This window comes from Xenopus laevis, chromosome 5L, assembly GCF_017654675.1.
Source record: "Xenopus laevis strain J_2021 chromosome 5L, Xenopus_laevis_v10.1, whole genome shotgun sequence".
NCBI classification, from domain to species: Eukaryota; Metazoa; Chordata; class Amphibia; order Anura; family Pipidae; genus Xenopus; species Xenopus laevis.
In genome coordinates this window covers 97,358,836-97,380,050 of record NC_054379.1, presented here as the reverse complement: position 1 = coordinate 97,380,050, position 21,215 = coordinate 97,358,836, and the positions used below count along the sequence as shown (strand labels likewise).

The window sequence follows — 21,215 nt, the reverse complement described above, 5'->3', positions numbered from 1 at the left end:
TCGATATACAAACGGCAATATTCAACATGTACCATTGTAAATTTGGTCAATTTTTTTCATGGGAAAAATAATTCACTAATAGCTAATTCCTTATGTACCACAACACGTACCAGTTTTCCACTGAAGGACAAAATGAGAAGGACTTTCTTGTCATTGCCACAGTGGTAGTGATTCTTTGGCATTTTCTCAGTTGGCGTTAAAACACCACATGTTCCATTAACCTTGCTGAATATCCCTTGAAAGATCTTTATATAATGCCCCCTTCCTTTTGTTTGTAACTGCTCTGTTTATTATTAGTTTATTATACAGGGCATTTTACCCAGATCTGATTACATTTTTTCCCTCTAATTTTGATGTTCTGTACTGTGTGGTGCAATATACATTAAGTATGATGGGCCTATCTACAGAAAGATGTGAGTAACTTAGAAACCTTGTGAAAAAGGACAAGATGATATGTGTTCTAAATAACAAAATTATTTGTAGAAGGATACTTTGTGTCCATGTCTTAGAGGTTATGTGCATGAGCAATATCATCTGGTGATTTCTGATCCATCCCAGTGCTTCTCCTGCTGTCTTCCCCTACAGTCTTTTTCATTGTGTTTTTAGCTCCTTGCGGTGTACCATAATATTGTAAATATATGAAATAGTGTATGTCTAAATGATCTTCATCATGCAAGAAGTGATTGAAGGATAAGTAACAATGAAAATGTGAACAAGTTTTTAATATGCTTTAGTAAAAGACAAGAAAGTTTGTCTGCATACAAAATACATCTTAGACGATCAGCTCTAATCTCCTCAAGTACCTTAAACCACTATACAATGAACTGGGTGTTATTCCACTCTAGCATAAATGGTTTGACAGATATTAATTATTTACAATAACTTATCCAAAATGGTGTGAAGATTATGTCAGCTTGAAATAATTTCTGTTCAGGGCCCGACTAATGGATTAGTGCCATCTGTTAACCCACAAGCTGATCACCTTTGCAAAGAATTTCTGTCCTATTTGTATCCCCAAACGTCCCCTGGCTGCAGTCCCTTCTACTTCACTTCTCAAACTGTCGCTTCTCCTTTTTAGATTGTTCCATCTCTGTTTAGATTGTAAACTCTGTAGAGCAGGTCCTTTTTTACTTATATTTTAGGTTATCTCTGATGTACATATTGCACAACACTGCTGAATTTTAGAGCTTTATATATTTTATTAATATTTAAAAATATGAATATTACTAATTAATAATGGTATGCACAATGCCATTGTAATAATACACCATAAAAAATTATAATGGGCTTAGTTACAGTGACACCAACCCCTCTTTTTTTTTTTTTTTTTTTTTTTAATTTGTTCTCTAAAATGGGGCAATTCACATACTGTATTAAAGTGAATATGTTAACCCTTTCAAAGGGGACATATACCGTATATACTCGAGTATAAGCCGTCCCGAGTATAAGCCGAGGTACCTAATTTTACCTCCAAAAACTGTGAAAGCTTATTGACTCGAGTATAAGCCTAGGTTGAGAAATGCAGCAGCTTCTGGTAAGTTTCAATCAAAAAATTGAGGGTTCTTGCTCCCATTGGAGGTGCTGGCGTCTCGTTTTTGGATGCCGGCAACCATTCTTGGACGCCGGCGAATATTCTTGGAGACTATTCTTGGGCGCCGGCGACCGTTTTTGCGCTTGACCCGAGTATAAGCCGAGGTAGAGTTTTTCAGCATATTTTGGGGGCTGAAAAACTCGGCTTATACTCGAGTTTATACGGTAGCTTAAAACCAGTTTCAATCCAAATACATGCATCACTTCTTGAAATATGAAAGTTATGAAAAACCTTCTATAGATACGGTCTTCTAAATGCTTGCTCTATCTATATTTGTATACTATGCTTTCTACTTCCTATTCTTTCTCCACTATATATACCCCTTAGTGCAGAAGGCACTCGCTCTATACATTGGCAGCAGGCACATCCAATCACAGAATAGTGAGAGGTTGACCCACAATTCATTAGGATTATGGAACTGCTTGCAAGTTCCATAAGAGTTTATTCTTACAAGGGTTCAGAAAAGAGGAGATTCGTGTACGCATGCCTTGCAAATCATAACCGCATCCATTTGTGAAGACGCGCAGAGCACTCAGTTTTAAATTGGAGTCATAAAATGATTTCTGCACAGTACCATATAAAATAATGTAGTTTTCCTTGGTAAAATGAAATTGTGTTTTTCAGGACAAACTTAACTTGCTAAATCTGCCAGAAAGTCTAATACCCACTTCTGTAACAAGGTATATGACATATTTTATTACAACAGCCCTGGAAAGCTCTAGGGAACCTGTACCAAATATGTATAGTTTTATAGAAATACCTGGCTTGTACAGATTTAAAACATTTACAGGGATTAAAAATTGGTAACTATGTCTTCTTCTCCTTCTTCTTTCTCCAAATTTTCAAACTGCAAAGACCTTACTAACCAAGCACTTTTCTAGGATAGCACTAGGATAGAATATTATAAATATGAATGCCAGGGGTCTTCTGAAGTTTGATGCGAGATCTGTATAGCATCACCAAAGTATCTGGCATGTACAGACACCAGCAAGATAATCGTGCATGCAAATTATAATGGCTATAGCAAAACATACCCACGGGAGTTCTTATGACATATAATGCATACTAACAGTTACTTGACCCCTAAGTAAAATATATTTATATATAAAGTATGTTCTTAAATGCAACATATTCAGACGAATACAGAATGGGCAAATGTCTCCACTTCATACTGCATATTGACATTTTAGAAAATCACCTCAAAGCTTGCAATTTCCAGGATCTTACCTCCCAAATGTTCATTGGTACAAAGTAAAAATATAGTACGATTAAATGCAAGGGGCCTTATGATCAGTTTGAAGAGCAATAATACCAAAGTATGTGGCATGAACAGTAGATTATTCTCTGAAATTATACATTGCTATACAGTACAACCCAATGATATGTTACTGCTATTCACTCTCACTATGAATACACGTGTATGTTTTCTAAAAATAATAACAATACACCTAATACATGATGATATTAGCCGATAACTGGACTGTACAGTTCTGATGCAGTAAGGGAGGGTTTTGTGTGCAACTGCTGTGAGCTCCCAGTAAACTGCCTGCATTTATTTTTCTCCTTGTGGGAATTCTTAATTATTTATGCAATCATTTGTAGCTTTATGGCAAGCTAGGTAATATGTATACAAACCCAATTACCTTATGCACAATAGCTACAATTCCTATTTAATGAAAGCAGACAAAAGCTTTAGTTCAATCAGCATGTGAATTACAAGCCCTAGTGCAGCAATTGGAAATTACACTCAGTGGAAAGAAAATTAAGTCTGTTTAGAGTTTTGGCCACTGAAAAATACTTCCATTATTTGTTTCAGCTGTCACTTGCACTCGCTCTTTGTGTTATAAACTGTTTCAAAGATAGCCTACTGCATATCTTACACTTGGGGGCACATTTACTTAGCTCGAGTGAAGGAATAGAAGAAAAAATACTTTGAATTTCGAACGTTTTTTTGGCTACTTCAACTATGACTTTCGAATCAAACGATTTAAACTAAAAATCGTTGGACTATTCGACCATTCGATAGTCGAAGTACTTTAAAAAAAACTTCTACCCCCTACTTCGCCAAGTAGAATTTACTGAACATCAATGTTAGCCTATGGGGAAGGTCCCCATAGGCTTTCTAATAAATTTCTGGTCGAAGGAAAATCGTTCGATCGATGGATTAAAATCCTTCGAATCGTTCAATTCAAAGGATTTAATCGTTCGATCGAACGATTTTTCCTACGATTGTTCGAAAGAACGAATATCGAATAAAAAATAACACAAAGCATACAGTGGGAAAGAAAATTAAAAGGGGGGGGGAGAAGTGGGGGGGGAGTGGTGGTTGGGCCACCCGTTGGACAGTCCAGGAGACATATTATGCCAGGAGAGTTAGTCCATTTCTGTGTTGGTTTCTTGACACGTAGTCCACGCATCACAAATTTTAACAAATTTTTCTGGACAACCTCTACTCATGTAGGTCAGCCTGTACATGGGAAGTGCTTTGTTAACCAATTTTTTCCACAATGGTACCGTAGGGGGGGGGGTCTCGGAGTTTCCACTTAAGTGCAATAACCTTCCTTGCATAAAAGAGTAGTAATCGGAACATTTGTCGTGTAGCTTGCTGCGGAATTAAATGGTCTATATGACCTAGTAGAAAAGTTTCCGGCAACAGAACCGGAGGAAAGTCCAGATAAGTTTGTAAATATATGGCTAGAGTCTTCCAGTAAGTATTGATAACCATACAGGACCAAAAAGCATGCATAAAGGTACCTGGTTCCAGACCACACTTATAACACAAATTATCCGGGTCAATCTCATATGATACAAACGTACTGGGGTATAATACAACCTATGTATCATTTTATGCTGTATAAGCCTATCCCCACTACTAATTACCGTGGGAATAAAGGTCGCTGTGATATCATCCCAATCATCCAGTTCCAAAGTAGGGATATCTTGGGCCGATTTGCTATAACATTTTGCGTATGGGTTACCTCCTTGAGAATTTAACAGATTATATGCAGTAGACAGTCGTTTCTTCTTGTCAGGTTTCCAGTAGGGGTGCATTTGAGAATTGGGCGTTCAGAGCATGTCGAACCTGAAGGTACCGGTAGAACATGGTACGTGGTAACTGAAATTCTTGGGACAAGTCTGTAAATGACTTTAGTGTCTGGTTTTGATACAACTGGCCCAAATATTTGATGTTATAGGTCGCCCATAATTGCGGGGAAGTCGAAGGATTTTACTTTGATGGTCGAATATCGAGGGTTAATTAAACCTCGATATTCGACCCTAAGTAAATGTCCCCTTGAAGGAATAAATGCTGAGCTGATGACAAGTGAATCCTTTATGAATTGCTTACTATCCACTGTGCTCATGTATTTTAGCAAATAAGACCAATGTAGAAACAACATGGTTATCCAGAATTTAACTTCAATTTAGCATTTTCTACTGTGTTTCAGTAACATCCAAGTTGTTCCACTGCAACTCGTGAATGCACTTGTAAACAATGTGGATATATAGTGAATAAAGTACCCCTTTTGTAAATAAGGATAAGTTCCTGAGGATTTCCATGTTTTTATACAGGTCATGAAACTCCGAGGTGACTTCTAATAGCTTCATATTTTGCAACAGGGGGTACTTTATTTATTATAATAAAGTTGAAGTGTCTCTGCGTCCAGTCCCTGTGTCCGTGGGATTGCGCTACTGCGCATGTGCCCCACGGACCGTCTGTGGCGAATTTTTTTTAGACTAGAACAATTCTGTTTTTATAAATGTTTGACTACATATGTTCTAGCGCCCGTTAATTTAAAGGGCTTAATGTCTAGTTTATTATAATACAGAAGTTTCAGAGAGTCATGTGACATAAATGACATCACTAAGCCAAAATACTACTCATATTTGCTTATAGTCTATACAATTACTTTACCATTAAAGCATCAGGCAACCCCCAAAACAACAATTGTACTTGCTGCTGTGTTTTTTTGTGTGCTAGAGCCTATACTTTCATTCAAATCCAATTCTGCAGACCTCTGCATCCCTCTTTACACCTGATGTTTTTTTTCCCCTGACGACAATCAAAATGGCTGCCTGTACACTTCTTCAAATGCATTGATTGTGTTAGATTATTTTGTAGTTTTATGCACAGGTACCAGGCTGAGAAGATCTTTAGTGCAGAGACTACAGATTCTGGCAAAGTGATGTACTTATACCAAGTTTCTGGTGGAATACAGTGCTACAGTGAAACCATGGCTTATTTTGAAAAAAATGTCAGTTCCGAGAAAAATGTATTCTCTTCTGCCACTGTATTATAATAAAGGTTGCCTTTTCTTTTAAGTTATGTTTGCACAGCCTAAGAAATCTTATGAACTGAATGCTGAACTCAATGTTGATCCAAACCAACATTGCCCTATTGATTGCAATGTGTCATTCAAGAAGTGCCAGTATTTTTTTCTGTATGAAATGCTGTTTCTTCTTACTGGTTAGTTAATAGTTAAAACTAAATGAGCTTCTGTGGGAAACTGTTTTTCTTAGCATGTTATATAATGCATGTTTCAAATGAGTAGTATTGTAAGAAGAAGTTGTCAAGATATGACAGGATAAGAGCAGCTTGTCATTCTTACTTAATTGGAAGCTTTTGAAAATTATTCAGAATAGGCAAGTAAATGTAAAGTTGGCAGAATCCTAAATCTGTAACCTATTTGCATACATATTGGTTGATTTACATTTAAACTTCAATAAAGTACATATTTAATATGACTTAACTGTTCACCTGTTTAAAAATAAACATCTTATTGGTTGCTTCTCATCATGGGGTAAACTTTGTGCCTTTTATTAAAAGGGATTAGAGCCTTATGAATTAAACTATTGAAAGCCTGGCAACAAAGCTGTAAGTCATTCTTCTTGGTTTGCAAAGTTTAATGCAAGTGCTGCTACATTTTTGAGGGAAAAAAGTCTACCTTTGAAAGGACCCCTTGAGCTCAATCAGGTGAAATTAAATTAAAAAGATGCTAACCCATCCAAAACCTTTTCTCAATTTTACTATGGGTAAAAAAAACCTGTGCCATGTTCTATACTTATCCAGTAATTCACGTCAAAAAGATAGTGGAGCTATAAAATGCAGATGCTTTTAGTTAGAAGTAGTAATCCTCAGCCGCAGAAAAGGTACTGGTAGGGATGTATATGTGTTCCTTTGCATTTGCATTACTTCCTCTGATTGTGTTTAATTTAAGGATAATATAACAATTCTTCAAAGATTGTCCCTGAAAGCTCCCCTCCATAACCACGTCAGCTTGCATCCCCAATAATGCCCTATTCACCTTACAAGTTTAAAAGGAGCAGCGTAGCACAGTGGGGTTGACCGGCACCATGTTATGGACCATATTTGTCTACATTAATTGTTAGCTGAAACTGAGCATGCATAGTTAAAGCTGATCTGGACATGCAGAGTTTCTGCACTTATTAAACCTGTAAGTTTAACTGGGCATAATTGCAGGAGACCAGATATGTGGTTTGGGAGAGTGGATGGGGCCTTTCCAGGAACTTTGATTGTTTTCCTATTTAGCTTTACCAGCTTTCAAATTATTTTCCATCTCCTTTTTTTGTCCATGGAACACTTGATGAACATGGTTAAGCTTGAAATAAATGTTTATTCTTGCTTGGTTATATGGATTCAGACTCGAATAGTGAGTAAACCTAGTATCGACTTTTTCCAAAATACGAAAGTTATTGATGCAAAAAAAAAAAAACTCGGTAGAATATTAGTATCCAGATTGAAATTTTATGCTAGCTGCATATTTCACTTTCATTTTTTTCTTTACATAACAAAAAAACAGATTTTGAGTTTCATTGCTTGATAACTACATTTTAATAAACAAGATTGCAGCGTATGATTTGCTATCCTTAAAATGAAAGGATTGGTCAAGGGATTTGATTACTGTTGCAAGGTACTGTATATAAGATTTTTTTTGTAGATGTCATTAGCTGAATTGTGCTACACAGCAGGACTCTCGCATAAGTGGGCAGTTAACATTTTTCAAATCAAAAACATATTATAAGGGCCGCTCCTGGTAACTTCAAGTGCTGTTATTGTGCTCTCTGCACCTGTGATGGGACCCCCTTCACCCGCTCCAAAACCCGGAAAGGTAAACAGGGGATTTGAGGGGGGGCTGTGGTAAGGGACCCAGGAACGCCCCTGAATAAACAAAATGTTTTGACTGTGCCATTGTGTAAGAGAATGCACAGAGATCTCCAGCACTATAACCACCTTGTTTTTTATTTCAGCATTGAGCAATATGTTGGCGCTCTAAAAAAAAAAAATAATAATAATAGTAGCCCAAACTTGTGGGGCCAAAACTGGTCTCCAGTGGGACCTACCAAAAGCTTCTAAACGGAAAACCATCTGTGTTTGTCATGTGATTTTTCCTGAAAACAAACATACTGCTAAATTTAACATTGCTCCTACTAGCACCAGCCAGCTGTGCTTTCCCAGACTCTTCCAATAAGAGCTGGCAGCTCTTAGGTCTTTACACTGTAAAATTCCTACCAAATCCCATCTGATGGGTTGGCAGACACTGCAGTTCATCTTTACATGTGCTGGGAGCTTTGATTGGTTAAGTGCATCACATTGTGTTTCTGGAAAAGGACCATAAGGACATTCCCGATGCTCTGACAGACATGGGAAGCTGAAAGGTGCTATTTTTAAAAGCAATGATGCTTTGGATTCTCACAAATTGTACCATAGCAAGTACTGTAGTCTACAAAGTTGGCCTGCTTCCGGAAAGCTTTAAGCTCAGAGATGTATGGTTTATTGTAGCATGACCAGACTCCTGAGAAGCACCGTCAAGACTGGGAAACATCCATAGGGACTCCTTCAGTAGAACAAACAGAACTATTTGTAGAAATGGCACATATTTCACTAAATGATATAGTTAAAGAAAAGCCATATATAAATTTCTACAACTGGAACTGCACAGGTGGGACCCGGACCATCTAGGAACATGTTTCATGTACAGAAGCTGAAAATTGGTAGACATGCCCAGCTGTACAACACATTTGGACTCGCACATTTCACCTTCTCTCAAAAATATTTCAAGGTTTTTGAACCAGACCCATGTGCAGAGCTGTTTGGCAGATGCCTTCTGGAAATACAAAAATGCCATAACAAACTAGCTATTCCTATATGCTCGGCCACAAGATGTGCTTTAGCCTCCGCTTGGAAAGGACCCAGCCCACATCCACTTGAAGTGGAACAGAAAATATGGTGGAAACAAGAAACTCATTTATATGTTAAAGGACAAAGTAGACAAATATGTACAGATATGGAGCCCTTGGCTTAGCAAAGAAGACCCAATTTTAGATGATACTGCCTCTTAAATTAACAAAACGTGATGCATAGTGATTGCTATAGAAAAAAAACACATAGAGACAACACATTGTTTTACTGTTATTGTTATAATTTTACTTTATTGATTTTACTTTGCTATATGTCTTCCTTTCTATGCTACTCCTCTTGTCACTGCTTTCAATAGCAATCAAGCTTCGAAAACTTGATTATGTTGCAACTGAAATAAGAGCACTAATATTGTGTAACATTGCGAAACAGAATGATATATGTACATCTATTCAGCACTTTTAATGAGGCATGTTACTTTTTCTTTTTTTTTAGCAAGAACAAATTGAGTGTTTGGAAAAAAACATCTGTGCATCTTTAGCATCTTATGGTGTTTTATCTAAACAGCATGGGGTTCCAAACTGTGGGGATGGTCCCTTGGTCTGTAGGTGAATTTGGTTTAGGGACAATTCTGCACTCCGTGTCACCCTGAGGCTTCCTTTCCGATGCTACTTGGATCTCTAGAAGAGCCAAAATTCTGCTTTTAGCTGCCCTGTTAACCTGCAAAAACACCTAAAAGCTTGAAGTCCGTTACAGTGAAAACTTCTATGATGATATCAATATTGTCCTACATCTGGGGGGGCTTGAAGTGAAAACAATCGGTCATAATGGCTGTATAAGTTTGCACTTATCACAGCTCTAAAAATTTAATTTGTAGTAGAAAATACCATATAACTTTGCGAAGGACATAAAGACAAATAATGATGTTACCTACCTAGTTGCATCTGCATTTTGCATATTGTTTAAATCCTGTGACCTAAATAGAATGACCGGTATGAATAACCTAGATTTAAACAGATCTTAATTAGGCTTTAAAAAATAAAGGCAAGTAGTCCCTTGTTGTGCATGCTCATAATTGCTGCCAGATAGTATTTACCAAGCGCATTTTATATTGGTATTAAAGGAATACTGTCATCACTTAATAGATCCCTTTTCTTAGGATATATTTTCTGTTCGTAAATAGAAAATACATGCCTAGCAAAATTGATGAATTTAAACAGATCGTATTTTTTGCATTCTCGTCACAACGTTGGAGCTGTAATGCCGTATAACAGTATTATATAACTACAAGTTTGTCATAGCTAGATTTGCATGTGCCTAAAGTATATCTTCCATTGTGTCTGATTTTGAGGAGCAATTTGCCTGTACACAATGTCCTGGACACTACTTTCTTGTAACTAATACAAATTATTTTTGTTTTCCCCACACTCAGTGATGGCTTAAATAAATAAATCAAGAGTGCCAACAACTGGAACATAATAGCCTGGGGCATTATGTGCAAGAATTGTATTTGTAATGCAAAATGCATGTTGTGTGTTAACCATGGTGAGCCCAGAATTTTCCATTGCTAAGGAATTTGAGATTACATTCAAACAGACTCGTGTTATTGGTGAAAAATATTATTGTAGGTTGACCATAAACATTATAGAGTAAAATGTGTTTAGTCATTAACCTGCTCCATGTCACATTAAACAAAAACATAGGCAATTATTGTTAAACCAAAGAAGAATATTCCAGATATAGTTTCTGCTTTTCTTATTGGGTAGTGAGTACATGTAAATCAAAGCTCACTTGACTTGGTCAAAGTTCACTTGAAAAATATTGAACTGTGCTTCATTTTATATGTAGGTTTTGGCTCTCTTTGTTAATTTATTTAACATTTTTATCTTTCCAACTTAGGCAGATTTTGGGAGTATTTTAGCACTGCTTCTTCACATGCCTTGAGTAAGTTTGACTAAACACTCAAAGCAAAGCTGCAGTCAGTTGTGCCTGTATCAGTAATTTAATGTTTTATCCGGCACTGCTATTGTGTTTCTCATTTTATACATCTTAAGCACATAGTATTCAATATAGTAATTGTAACATGGAAAGTGTAATAAAAACACACCGCAGGTTCTAAAGAGGGTTCACATATGATTTGTATGCTTTAATAAGGGTTAAGCTATTTTATTTCAGGACTTTTAATTCATGATTTTGGCTTCTTTTTCACAGGTGTTGAAAAAGGAATTGCCATTAGAGGTTAAAGCCAGCCCAAAGAAGTCTCCTGAACTGACCGTTGATCTGCTGGGGCTTGGTAAGTAATAAATAATGAACACTCTTCACTGTTACATTTTAAAATGACTACAACAAAACCTTTAGTGAATGGTGCATCATGCTTTTATCTACCATATGCCAACTGATATTGTTAGCTGAGCTTGAAAATGGCATGATTAAGTCTGCTGAGAGCCCTCTATAAAAGAAAATGTTTAATAAGGGGTCTATATCTGTCAGCAGTGCAGTCTCCACCAAAATACCAGTAATGAGCTCCTTAGGGAAGGAAAAGCTATCAAAGTAATCTTCAAAGAACTGCTGGATAATGACATTTCAACATTTAAATATAGTTTTTTATGTGAAGTATAACATACTGTGGTAATTTTTTTTGTATGCCTCTACAAAAGTACATATTCATTGCATTTCACTAGGAAAATCACCAACGATTTTTTGCTCTGAGCTGTGAGATGGCACTGATACCAAAGACAAAGATTGTCTTTTACTGGATGTGCTGTCCTTTTTATGCTTGAACAAATGTAAATATATCTATCCTTTTGTTTTGCCTTGATTGTGTACTTAGATTACAAATGGTTGTGAAAGGATTAGAATAGAATTTGTGATATACTTACACATTTTGCTTAATGTGCAAGCTCACAGGTACATATCTACACGTTTGTTTTGCCTGCTAAGTCAACTTCACAATGGCTTTCGTTGTTCATAGCTATGGACTTAAAGAAGAAGGAATACCATTTTACAATTGGGGTTCCAAAAGTTAGGCACCCCCAAGTGATTACTTTTACTTACCTGAGACCCCGGGCCGGTGCTTCTATTAGCATAAAACCGCACCAGCCCAGGGTTCGTCTAGCAAGCACCATGGATCGATCGTCTTCCTGCTTCTTTCAAATTTCCCGGGGCAAACACATGCATAGTAGAGCGAAATAGCCGGCTTTTGCATTAAAGTAAGGCTTTTTTCTCTACTGTGCAGCTGTGAGAAGACCCAGAGAAGCAGGAAGAGGATCTTTTTGTGGTGCTCGTTAGAAGAACCCCGGGTCGGTGCAGTTTTCTCCTGATAAGAGCAACAGCCCGGGTTCAGGTATTAAAAGTAGTCACTTGGGGGTGCATAACTCCTTTATGATATACCTATTTGAGATACCAGTTCAGATAATTAGTTTAAAATATTATTTATTTGCCAAATCATCCAGGAATTTGTTCTCAAAACTGGTTTGAGATGTTCATTTGCATAGTGGGCTATGGGCAGAGGTTTATTTATTTTTTCCTTTCTATTCGTCAAGTATAGGCACTGATCACCGGGTACAATTTCCTAGATCATTCTGAATCTATCACATCTTAAACAGTTTTGTTCCAAAACTTTTCATAAAAATTCTATGGATTTTTGTACCAAAAGTCTGTCCACAGCCTTATAATCCTTTTGTCCACTGATTTACGTCTGCTAGGTTTTGTTGAGACACTTTGGGATATCTTGGGAGGATGTTCAGCAGTATAATTTTCCCAAGCACAAGGCTCAAGAACAAGTAGGTGATTGTCCTGCTTTGGCCCAGTCTAAAACTTGAGCTCACTCCAACTAACCATCTCTGGCACTATTGGAAAATGTCATTTATAAACTGAAAAACATTTGCCGAAAAAATTAGCTAAAACTGTGCAAAATGTTTATTTGCTGACCCCAGGATGCTTAATACTGTTAACTGTTGTAAAAGGTAGGCCTCTTGACACTTTAGGGAAGGGAACACTGGTACTACTGCCTGGTCAGGAGGAGGTGGTGGTAGCTGCGTCAATAGGAACAGCAGCACTCAATTCTGAATGGAAAGCAGGAAGGTCTGAATTGTATTACATGCAGCTGACTGTGTGGCAATTGAGGGTACTGCAAGTGCTCTTCTGGACCTACATACAGTCTACCATGTCTAGCCTTTAAAGTACATATTACGGGCAGGCTTTTAAAGTTTTACATTTTTGTGTTCTGCATAATCATTGTTGCTTTGTTCTTAATACTAGTTAATCATAACTATAGGCTAATGTTCTGTTATATTCAATGTTCATTTTTAAGCCTTGGAGCTTTAGTGCAGTTTTTTTAGTCATTCTGCTTAAGCATTCATTTCACAAATTATGAATGTGCAGCTCTTTGACTCCGAGCACATCAAATATATGAAAATCTATTCACTTCAAATGCTGTGTAGTTCTGAAAATGTTAATATATTCTCTGATAGAAATATATTGAATGAAAAATGTAACCAGTGCATATACAGTCATTTTAATTTGGTGTTTGAGACATACAAATAAAATGTCAAGACCTTTAAAAATATCAAGTTTGTCATATTTTAGTTTGCTGGCAAAAAGCATGTTTCTGTTAAAAACCTGGAATACTGGGGTGGGGTGGCCCTAAACATTATTTTAGCAAGCTTAGATGCAAGTTTTGTGCAATGTACTATTAACCTATTTTTATTTTACCATTTTAGTGCACAGATAGTTTAAGCTTTGATCTGTGGATAAAAGGTTTAAAGTGCCATGGATAGTAGATTGCATGTTTGTCAACAATTCTGTGTTCCAGAGCATTGAACTGACTTTAACCCAATGAAGGCCAGAAAAGCTATACATGTGTTTTTTCAAGGCAACTAAACTTTCTGATCACAGTGAATATAATTGTAAATCATACAGTGTAGTTGAGAATCTGGTTTTCTTTTAAGATTGCCGGTGACTGTATAATACATGTATGGAATCTCTTATCTGCAAGCCTTATATTCAGAAAGTTGTGAATTATGAGAAAATGGACTACATCTGCCATAGAGTCCATTTTTGATCACATTTTTATCATTTACTTTATAACACTGCTTGTACTTGATGGTAACTAATCACAAATCCATATTGGTGGAAAAAACACCCTATTGGGTTGATTTAATGCTTAAAAGTTAAGTAAATTTAAGTTATAATGCGACAAAGTACAGGAAAAACTTAACAAGAAAACCCTTAGGTCCAGCATTCGGATCATAGTAGCTATATCTGCACATTAAGGTGGTTGTTTATTAAAGGTTAAGGTGTGTTTTCTTAAAAAAGTTTAGTTTTTCAAGAGTAGTTTGCAGTCAAATCCTTACTTTTTCATATTAAGAAAAAACTCGAATTTTTCAGGGTTTATTTAAAAAATAAATTGGGGGAATTTTATTAAAAAGCTTAAGAATTATTATACCTCGAAGCTGGAAATAGCTTGAATATGAAAATACTCCTGCTAAAACCTGTCAAGGTCATGTAGAAGTCAATGGCAGAGGTCCCTTGAACCATTTGAAGATGTTAATAGCCTTCATGATGTTTTGGTTTTTCGGTGGGTTTCACCCACCCAAAGGAAACTTGATTAATTTGAGTTTCCAGTTTTTTCAATTCACGTTTTTTCTTAAATCAAAAAACATTCGAGTTGTGAGTTAATTTGAGGATTAAAAAACCTTGCAAACCTCTAAAACTGGACCTTTGATAAATAATCCTCTAACTGACAGACTGAAGTAATTGCAGAAATTCTGAAAAAGCAAAATAGGATATGTTAAATAGTACCTGTACTAAAGTTGCCTGCAGTTATTGATTCTTTGTGAATTATATGTGCTGTAATTGTAGAACTAAAAACTATAAATGTTATCTTATTATATATCACCCTGGACATTGATAATCATACATTGCTAATTGCAGGATACACATTTTTGTACAGCTTATTCAATTATCAACACAAAGAAATCCTGGAATAATGAAGGTGCACTAGAAGCTGTATTGCAACCACTTTAAGTGTTAGTTAGCAGGTTCTTGTGACATCAAAAAATGACATTAGATGAATGAGATAAAAAGGGACAAAGGGGTTCTTAGCATTTGAACACAACTGTATCTCTGTATTTAGAGATAGTATTGAGACGGCATTGAAACTAGGGATGCACTGAATCCACTATTTTGGATTCGGGCAAACCCCCGAATCCTTTGCGAAAGATTCAGTGAATACCGAATTGAATACGAATCCTAATTTTGCATATGCAAATTAGGGGTTGGAGGGGGAAAACATTTTTACTTCCTTGTTTTGTGTCAAAGGCATGCAATTTCTCAAATTCAGATTCGGTTTGGCCGAGCAGAAGGATTTGGCCCGAATCCTGCTGAAAAAGGCCAAACCGAATCCTGGATTTGGTGCATCCCTATAGGAAACATCCCATAAATGTAAAGCTACCTAGTGACCGATTTGTCTCTTGTCAATGTCTACTTGGTGTGTAGTGGTTGCATTTGAAACATTATTATGAGGATTTCTTATAGTTTGGCACGGGTGTTTGTTATTCCTGTATAGATATATCCTGGAAGTGAGTTCCCATCTGAGCAATCTGCATTCATACATATTTAACTCTTAAGTGCCACAGAATGTAGAATCTACGTTCTGTGGATAAAAGTACCTCAGAATTTACGGCTCAGAAGCCCTAGGCAACGATCTGAGTGTGAGAATAAGTGGCCCCTGGGGGGCCCAGGAGTCCCATAGGCACAGCAGGATCATAGAGCAGACCACTTCCTCTAGCTCCTCCAGCCTTCTTGGACACTGATCTGTAGCCTATACAGCTCAGGCTAGTAAAACACAAAATACTTAAATACACTTGCACTAATACACACTTACATTTACACACACATTTTTGGGGGGTTTCACACCATTCACACATACTTCACGCATACAACACTTATTTTGCCATGTGTACGCACACTTTTACACATTTAAACAACTCATGGCTTTTTTTTTACAGTATTCTGTGGTATTTTGCCTGTTTTATTGCCAATGCGAATAGCGTATTTTCTAACCACACTGTGCACTACCTTTTGTATGTTATGTTAGTGATTATATTACATTTTTTGTGACTTTGGTGCATTTTTAGCTGTTACTTGCTTATTTCTGTCCATAAAACTAATTTGGCCAAGCTAAAATATTCAAACTGTTATTCTGATGGCCACACTAACAAAACCATTGATTTTAGTAGTTATATTGCATTTTAGTGATTGTATTGCATTTTTTTTACTTTTTTTGCCCAAGCAAATGTTATGTGCTGTATGTCCAATTGGGTGCCTCTGCACACCATATAGTTTGGAAAATATATGCATATTTGGCATTAAACTGTTCATTTATCTCCTGGCGTTCATATTTAGGATGTTTTATGCTGGTACGTTTATGAAACGTGGAGCATATATGGGGTAAAATGCAAACTTTTTGAAGTTTTTTAGAAATTTATTAAAAATAACTATGTTTAGCTTTGCAGTTTCATAGTTTGCAGTAGAAAGACATATTTACCCATTTTGGATTCGTCAGAATGTGTACTTTCTGAATGTATATTGTTTTCTAAGGTCTCCCTAATGTTAGGGGGTCTTGTGGCACATAATACACATACCAGGTGCTTATATTGCAGAAGCAAGAGTGTTAGCCGTGAAAATTCATATGCGCTGCTTTCATTTGGGGGTCTCTGTGTGCCACATAGTTTGGTAAATATATGCATATTGCCTATCAAAGTGTTCAGACCCCTGGCGTTCATATAGGATGTTTTTTTTTCGTGGTACCTAATGCTATGTGTAAGAGAAGATGGGAGAAATTGGAGCTTTTCAGACTATTTTTAGGTATTTCATCAAAACAGACAATTTTGGGAAAACGTTGCAAGTTGTAGTTTGGAGTAGCAATACATGGTTACCAATTTTGGGTTTGTCTGAATGTTGTTAGGGGGTTAAAGTATTTTTTTGTGTTTTTACCCAGCAAAAAATGCAATAAATGTGTTGCTTATATAGTGGCTGAAGTGATTTCTGGGACAGTTTGTAAGCGCTAACTTAATTTTGGGGTTGCTAAATGTCGTATACTTTGGTAATACTATGCACACTGGGCATCCAACTGTTCAGGGGACCCTTCACATTTATACTATATATACTATGTGGGAGATAAGATGCTAGAAATGGAAGTTTTGTGGGCATTTTCAGGTATTTCATCGAAACCATAAATTTTGGGAAAGCATTGCAACTCAGTAGTTTGAGTAGAAAAACATGGTTATCCATTTTGGATTCGGCTGAATGTGTACTTTCCAAAAATATATGGTTTTAGGGGGTCGATGTCTTTTTTTTTTACCCCATAAAAAATGATGTAAAAGTGTTGCTTATTCAGTGGCTGAAGTGATTTCTGGATAGTTTCTTTGCGCTAACTTAATTTTTGGGGACCCTAAACGTGAGATGCTTTGGTTATCTTATACACAGTGGGCATCAAACAGTCCAGCAGACCCCTGGCATTCATATTAAGGATGTTTTTTATTGGTACTGATACGCACTTAAAATTAGAATGTAGAAAAAACGCAAAAAAATAAGTTCAAATTAGAATTTACTATTCGACTTAATAATTCTGCCCCTAAAAACCCCCCTAAATTGAGAAATTATTTAAAATAGTTAATAATGTGTTCATTGCATTGCAATTCAAAGTAGAAAAATATGGGATCTTCTGGTGTTCTAGAAGCAGAGGATTTCTCAAAGTTTTGGTTCCCAATATTCCCCTCAAAATTCACAGCTTGGTGATTCTTTATTTTGCATTTGGAGATGCACAAAGCAAGAAATTGTTGAGCTGCCTCATGTGCAATTGTGTTTTTTGAGTAATTAATAAAGAGGTAGAGCATCTGTTATCTGCCTAGTTAATTGCATCCCCATTCATCTTTGTGAAAATCTTAAACTCTAGGGATGTTTGTGAAGATTCTCATTCATCCAGGTCATGGTATGTCTGTAGAAATAAGTCAAATCAACTGGACTTGTGTTTTTCTTGAAGACGTTTCACCAGTCATCCAACTGGCTTTCTCAATTCAGAAATTGAGAAAGCCAGTTGGATGACTGGTGAAATGTCATAAAGAAGAAGTCCAGTTGATTTGACTTATTTCTACAGATCAATTTAGGGATGCACTTATCTAAGATTTGGTTATTGATTGAGCCAAGTTCAAACTTTTTTTTTATAATTTTTTTTTTTTTAGTTAATTTGGATTTGGCCAAATCCAACTGCCTTGCCAAACCTAATCCAAAAAAATCACATGACTTTTCCTCACACAATCATTGAATTCAAAACTTTATAACCATGTGCTGCGCATGTGGTTATCTTTCCCCCTTTATCCCCCTTTCCCCCTTACTTTACATTTGCAAATGTGGGTTCACATTTAGGATTCAGCAAAATCTTTTGATAAGGATTTGGGAGTCAGCTGAATCCTAAAATTGTGGATTAAGTGCATACCTATTTAAATGTAATTCCTTGCAAACAATAACTAAATTTAAAAAGCACACAATCAAATGATCATACTTTAAGATCAATGACAAATTGCATTTTCAGATTTTCAGATATAAACTAAACTGCAAAACAGCACAAATCTGTAACATTACACCCTTTTTAACCTTTTTATTTTCATTCTTATTTTGATTTGCAAGTTCTCATCCACTCTCTAACATTCTGTTAAGTATACCTGCCTTGTAGTGAATTTTAGCAATTTTTTCGCCAATAGGTGGAAATTTTTTGCTGTGTGTCAAAAAAATGTTGCCGTCCATACACTTCAATGCATTTCAGCGAATTTCGCTGTTATTCGAATTTTCAGCGAAGCGAAACAGGTTAAATTTGCCCATCGCTACTGCTTTGTACTTAAGCATTCTGTATACATATTGTTAAACTATAGGTTGTAAATACAGTTTTTAATTCAGAAAACATACCTGGGCTTCTTTGTACGATATAGTTGTTTTTCATATTTTCAAGTACCTTTATAGTCTGCTAAATGGAGCCATTACAAATTCCTAAGTCCCCTATTTCATACTTATTGAAATTGCATGTTTTATATTGCTCCATCAGAAGTGCATTCAAACCCTACAAAACATAAATAGCCTGAAAGTCATTACTGAAGTGAATTATGCAGTAGAAATCTTTCACAATAGCTTTACGGTTTGTTGTGTTATGTTTCATGGCATGTAACGATATGCATTTTACATGATTACCTCTCATTTCATTTATGCCCCTTTTTGGATTTAGCATTATGCAAATCCTTGATTGCTTCTTGAGGTTTTAAAGATTTCTGGATATTTTTCAGGTGCCTTTTGTCACCATCTTCTTAGCATTGGGATCACAGAGGTAATACTTAGCACAGGCAGGTGTTGTTTTGTTTTTTATGACTAAAGAAAAGTGCAGTCAGCAAGCCACTAAATCAAAGGGAACTTACTTAGAGCAGTTATAACTGTTTAAGAGCACTGAATTATTGTTTATTAGCCATCTTGCTATTTTAGAGGAACTGTAACCATATAAAATGTTTTATCAGGCAACCATGAAAGGTTGGAAGACTGCAATTGCAGGGGCATAACTACAAGAGGTGGAATTGCACTGGGGCAAAGGAACTTCAGGGGGTGGCAACTGACGGGAACCAATAGTGCATGTCTAGACCCTGCAGATGCATTCATAACTATTTATTTTCACACAGCATATGCATTGTGCAGTACAGTCAGCTCTGTTGAATATACAGCCAGTAAACGCAGTGTTAGGCTTATTATATATTTCTATAATAGTTTTCACTGTAGCAGAGCTTTGCTAATGGGTGAAAGTGAGCGCTCATCTTTTGTATGTAATTTTTAACAGTGGAAAGAACTCATTAAATAGAGATCTGGGAAAATTGTCGTGAGCTCTATTTCACCTTTTGATAAATATGTCCCCAAGCATATGAAATTCCCAAGATTTCAAACCAAGTTTAAAGGACTTTCTAGAAATAGACAAAGCCTTATACCCATCAAATTAGTTTTCTCATGTGTCTCATTTTTTTGCTACTAATCAATATGAAAATTGACACTATCTCAGAAAGCTATTTTATTATTTATAAATGTCACAAAGAACGCATTTGAAGCAGATGAAGGTCGAGAAGTCTCACTTAGCTGAATCAAAAACCATATAGTTTTTTCCCTTAGATCATTTTTTTCTGTAATTTATCAATATTCTTGCATTTTTTTTGTCATTGTTCACTTGCATAAATATCTTGAGAGCTAAAGGGTAACTAGATCCATTCTATCATAATGGGTACATCATTATTTCATTTAGGAAATAATGCTGCATGTTTACTTACAGTGTGAGTCATTGAATTGTGTTCTTCAATAGTACATTTTGGGTCTTTATAACACTATGGGCCAAAGGGCGAAGTGACTAACGCTGGCATAACTTCGCTCCCTAACGCCTGGCAAATTTGCGCTCTGGCAAATTGATGTAACTACGCAAATTCACTAAGATGTGGATTTTACTGAACGTTACCTCTTGTGCCAGACTTGCCTTCGCCACCTCAGACCAGGCGAAATGCAATAGATTAAATTGGAGTTCCTAAAAAAATATTTGAAAAGTCCCAAAAAATACTAGCGTTTTTTCCTTTTTTAGGGTGATAGGCTGAAAAAAATTTTTTTGGGGTAACCGGCTTCCCCCCTACATTTCCTATCATATGGCACATAAACTATACACTGGGCTCATGTGTAGGGCAATATAACAACTTTATTTTATTTTATTAAGGTTTCCCTGGGCTTGTGTAGTGTAATGTATTTGCTGCAACATATACGTCCATTGAACTTTAACTTCCTGCCGTATGCAAATTAGGCAACACTAGCGCAGCTTCGCTTGGCGCAGTAACGCTAGGGCAACTTCACCAGCGTTCGTCGCCCTGGACGCAACGGATTTTAGTGAATTAGCATTGCCCTGGCAAATCTACGCCAGACGAAGTGTTGCACTGAGAGCGAAGCCGTCGCTGGCAAATTTTCGGAGGTTAATAAATTTGCCCCTAAACGTGCATATCATTGAAATTGATCAACTAAGTTTGTATGCCAGTCCGAAATATTGTATTTTAATGTAAGTACTTTAGTTTGTAAATTCTTTTGAATTTTCAGCATTTTTGCATAAATATCAATCTGTTTTTATGAAGGTCCTCAAACTAGATAATGAGAACCCAGTTTCAATCAGTCAAATTGGGCACAAACAATATATGTTTTAATTTATCTATAGAAGAAAATACGATCTTTTAGTATATAGATATATTTTAAAAAAACATTTTTGAAAGCATTTCAAATAAAGATTTTAATAGAATGCTCAAAACTTCTTATGGTTTGGGCATGCATTGTGTGATTTTACCACCTTGGAGCATTTGAAAACTTCTATTTAAAAAGAAAAAAACTTGAGTAAAAAAAATGGTTGTGTATAAA

At 36.2% G+C, this 21,215-nt stretch overlaps 1 protein-coding gene across 2 annotated transcripts in view; it reads left to right on the top strand.

Moving 5' to 3' along the window:
• Positions 1 to 21,215, top strand: part of smap1.L (small ArfGAP 1 L homeolog) — a 90,811-nt gene that overhangs the window by 49,902 nt on the left and 19,694 nt on the right. For both annotated transcript variants that reach the window (XM_018261973.2, XM_018261974.2), the window contains one exon: positions 10,959 to 11,040. In XM_018261973.2, coding sequence (XP_018117462.1) covers positions 10,959 to 11,040 — 82 coding nt within the window. The remainder of the gene's footprint in view (positions 1 to 10,958; positions 11,041 to 21,215) is intronic.